Below are 4321 nucleotides of genomic sequence, written 5' to 3' on the forward strand. Positions count from 1 at the left end.
TTAGAAACTTTGGCATCCTGGATAAGGTGGACCCTACTGTTCGTGGCCTCAGATGGGAAGAGGGGTGGGAAGACTGCATCTCCCTGTACGCTGATGATATACTACTTTATGTAGCCTCCCCTAGATGCTTCGTAGCCAGCCTCTTAGATATCTGTGAAGCATAAGGCAAATTTTTCAGATATACCATTAATTGGACCAAATCAATCCTATATGTCCTACACGGTCCTCCACCACAGTTGCAAAGGGGATGCACAATACAAATTACAGCTTGCTGCTTTAAGTACTTGGGCATTTATATCACCTTACTACAAGAAGATTTCCTGGAAAAAAAACTCATGGCCTCCCTGCAAAGACTTCGCCGAGACACAAAACTCTGGCACTCTCTACAACTGACCTTGCTTGGGAGGGCGGCACTTTATAAGATGATGGAATGCCCTAGATTCCTATACGCCCTTCAAAACACCCCGTTCCCGGTCCCCGTGTCTTATTTTAGGGCGATTGGAGCAGAAGTGACTACACTGCTCTGGGATTGCAATGAATAAATTAGTAAAGGGTGGGTAGGACGGTGGAATCGCCCTCCCAAATATACAAATGTACTATTGGGCCTCACAGTTGATTGTGGTAAATCAATGGCTTCATGCCCCACAAACGGGCCCTGCATTTCACACAGACAGAAATAACTTAGGAGAGGGAGGAGTCATGAAGCATCTCTATAATAAAACTCAAAAAACATCACTAACAGGCCCCACAGCACACACAATACAAATTTGGCATAAGGCACTCAAACAGCTGGGATGGAAGGAACGGATAACGCAAATGACTCCGCTCTGGGAAACTCAGCGACAAGGCAGGCTGAGTAAACACTGGGATTCACTTGGAATAATAAACGGTGGGGACCTTTGGCAGAAGGGGGAAGTAGTTACTTTTCTATAACTCCAAGAATGATACGAGAGGACATCAACCGAGCAGTTTTGCTACTTCCAAATTAGACATGCACTTCAGTAAGCCATCCCAATGGGAACTGTCCTCCCTGAAGCCTCCCCGCTAGAGGATAAGCCTCTCTCAGAACAGATAGGTAAAAAGGCTATCTCCCTCACATATCAGAAAATACTCAACAACCAACCCAATCCCACACTAGGCCTCTGTGAAAAATGGCAACGGGAGGTGGGGGACTTAGACAAGACTGATTGGAAAGAGGCCTTAGCTTCCCCTCGGGAGGTGGCAATATCCTCCAAACTGAGACTAATGCAACTGAAAATACACCATCGTATTTACTATACTAGAGTAACCCTTCACAAGATAGGGAAAACTGACAACCGACTCTACCTTAGACAATGCGGGACGGAAGGCACCTTCTATCACATACTATGGAATGCCCAATAATAGTATCCTACTGGGGAAAAGTTATGAATGTACTTACACAAATGGGTGGAGTGACGATCACCCATGAGCCCTAGAGATGTATTCTAAACATATGGGACCCAACAAATCTCAACCATGCAGATCAGGACTGGGTGACATTAGGAATGATGATGGTGAAATGCAACATAGCTAAGCATTGGGGGGCTACATCCGCTCTGACATACCAAGATTGGCGAGGGGAGATGGATAGAGCAATGGTGGCTGAGAGGGAGGCGTATATACACCAAGGATGCCCCAAGGAGTGGGAAAGAATATGGGGCAAGTGGAACATTTGTGCTCCGCCCCCAAGGGGGTCATTGGTGGACTCGAGTTGAATGTTAAGAATATAGAATTGTGTCATTCCCAGTATAATAAAATAGTGTGGAATTTTTATGTGCCTATAACTAATGAACCAGGTGCTATTGGGAGCCCGCTCAATGTCAAAATTGGTCCTGAACCATCACAATGTTATTCTTATATCGTATGCAATAAAAATAATGTAAAAATATATATATATATATACTATATATATTAGTGGTTGGTTGTGCTTGCTGGTGATTTCAACAGCGTCTGAATGTATCAACAGTTTTTTCACAGGATCCCCTAAACTACATGCTCATTTTCATTCTCTAATCTCATGTGGGATGTAGTCATTCATGAACTATCAATATTGAATTAATACCCACCTTTAAAAACCATGTTAGAATGTGTATTGGAATGTAAACTGTGTCAAAGGCATTTTCCTCTATGCTTGAGTGTGTATTGCTCACATACTGAAAAATATGAACCAATTTTATGTTTACACAAACAGAAATGCTGATTCCAAGAGTAACTAATAAATATAAATATATAGAAGTAGAAACATAAAAACATATAACCAGGTATTTCAGTCAAGAAGTGGTGCTGATCAACTGGCTAGGGCACCCAATATTGCTTCAATTTATCTAGAGGCATCCGCTCAGAACAGGTGGCTGCATCTAGAAGAATCGCAGTGATACTGCACAACCTTTCCAATCAAGCAGTCTTATTTTTCTGAACATCAAACATTTGGCTCATGACATTTCTCACCTGTACAAAGCGAGAGGGTGGTGCCAAGAGCAATGTGATGAAAAGCAATTGATGCTTGCCTATGGACAATCTCACCCGGAGAACCTAGGAACATTTACCACTTGACGATCTTAACACTTTGACCAGTGCACCTAATCAAGAAAAGGAGGCAGCCATCTGGCCCAGTTTCTGAGATCGATATGGTGCATAGACTCTGCTTGTGATCACTTGCAATGGCTCAGGAATTATAAAAAAATGGCATTGAGATGAAAACCAGAGTCAGTGTGCCAGGCTACATATCCTCCTAATTGCCCTACCCTAGCCATGATGTTAATCATACTTTACTGTACTTCAGAGTATCCTGCTCAATCTAGACATTAATTATTGTCTGAAATGTTCCCCTGCTTTGTGGACCTTGACTAATATAAATATTAAGATGATTCATGATTTTGAACAATACACATTTTCACAGACTTTGGTTTTAATGTGTGTACATCTAAAAGTACTATATCAAAGTTGATGTATGTGCTGTATGCCTTCTTGCTTTTAGATATACTATCATCCAAAGACATGATGCCCAGAAATGAAAGCAGTGTGACCAAGTTCTTCTTCGTGGGATTCACCAATGATCCAGAGCTGGAAGTTCTGCTCTTTTTACTGTTTTTATCAGTTTACACCTTCACTCTGCTGGGTAACTTCAGCATTATGGTCATTGTGTGGCTCAGCTCCCAGCTCCACACACCCATGTACTTTTTCCTCGCCCGACTTGCTTTTTTGGATTTAGCTTTTTCATCTAATATCTCTCCAAAAATGCTGGCTGATCTTCTTACGGAGGAAAGGCTTATCACTTTTTCTGGCTGCATTGCTCAGATTTTTTTCTTTTGTTACTTTGCCAGCGCAGAATCCTTCCTGTTGGCAGCAATGGTATTTGACCGCTATGTAGCAATATGTAACCCATTGACATATACAGTCATCATGAACAATGGACTGTGTTTGCGTTTGGTTGCAGGGTCATACATAGGTGGCATTGTGCACTCTCTGATATACACAGTCTGTCTTTACCGGTTATCTTTTTGTGGTGCTGATGTTATGAACCACTTTGTTTGTGATTTTCCTGTGCTCTTAAAGTTATCCTGCACTGACATCTTGATAAATGAATGGATCCGTTCTATATTTGCTTCCTTTGTAGTCATAGGTTCCCTCCTTGTTATATTTGTCTCATACTCCAACATTATTATCACCATCCTGAAGATTGGTAACACAGCAGGGAGACACCGGACTGCATCGACCTGCATCTCTCATTTCACCTGTGTGTTTCTTTTCTTTGGCAGCGGTTTCTTGATGGAGATACTCCCCAATTCAAGCTCTTCAGAGGGGCAGAACAAAGTGGTTGCTGTGATCCCCACTGTCTTAATACCTGCTTTAAACCCTCTTATATACAGCCTGAGAAACATTGAAGTGAAAGAAGCTGTAAGGAAGATATTGAGCTGGACATTTAAAACACAGTGATGGAGACTTTTGCAACCATCAAGACCCGACAGTGAATTAAACCCTCTTTATGCAGACATTAAGGCAGACATTAAGGCATTTCCTATATATTAACACAAGTCATGGATGATATGTGTTTCGACTTCTCCGGGCGATCACTTTGCGTTGCCTGAATTTAGGTGGCTGAATCCCTGATTCCTAATGGTATCCCCACACTTCTACAAAGCTATTATAGGACATAGTTCTGGGACTGGAGAATAACATTGTATGCCTGGTAATGCCATATATATGCATATGTTTCTTGATCCTGACCGATATTTAACTGACATTTAAACCCTGCTCTACAGGAGCGGCCTGTGCAGGTAAGAGAGGTGGGGCAGTGGGG

The 4321-nt window shown here is 42.2% G+C and overlaps 1 protein-coding gene across 1 annotated transcript; it reads left to right on the forward strand.

Annotated features, from left to right (window-relative positions):
* Window positions 1–3018: 3018 nt before the first annotated feature.
* Window positions 3019–3957, forward strand: LOC146853865 (olfactory receptor 5I1-like). Its single transcript, XM_085650948.1, has one exon. It carries the CDS (start codon window positions 3019–3021, stop codon window positions 3955–3957), a length of 939 nt encoding a protein of 312 aa, XP_085507074.1.
* Window positions 3958–4321: the final 364 nt, after the last annotated feature.

Source organism: Triturus cristatus, chromosome 4_1, assembly GCF_964204655.1.
Source record: "Triturus cristatus chromosome 4_1, aTriCri1.1, whole genome shotgun sequence".
NCBI lineage: Eukaryota > Metazoa > Chordata > Amphibia > Caudata > Salamandridae > Triturus > Triturus cristatus.

Excerpts from the sequence above, each read along its gene's own strand:
- LOC146853865 (XM_085650948.1), top strand. The coding sequence starts at position 3,019 with ATGATGCCCAGAAATGAAAGCAGTGTGACCAAGTTCTTCTTCGTGGGA.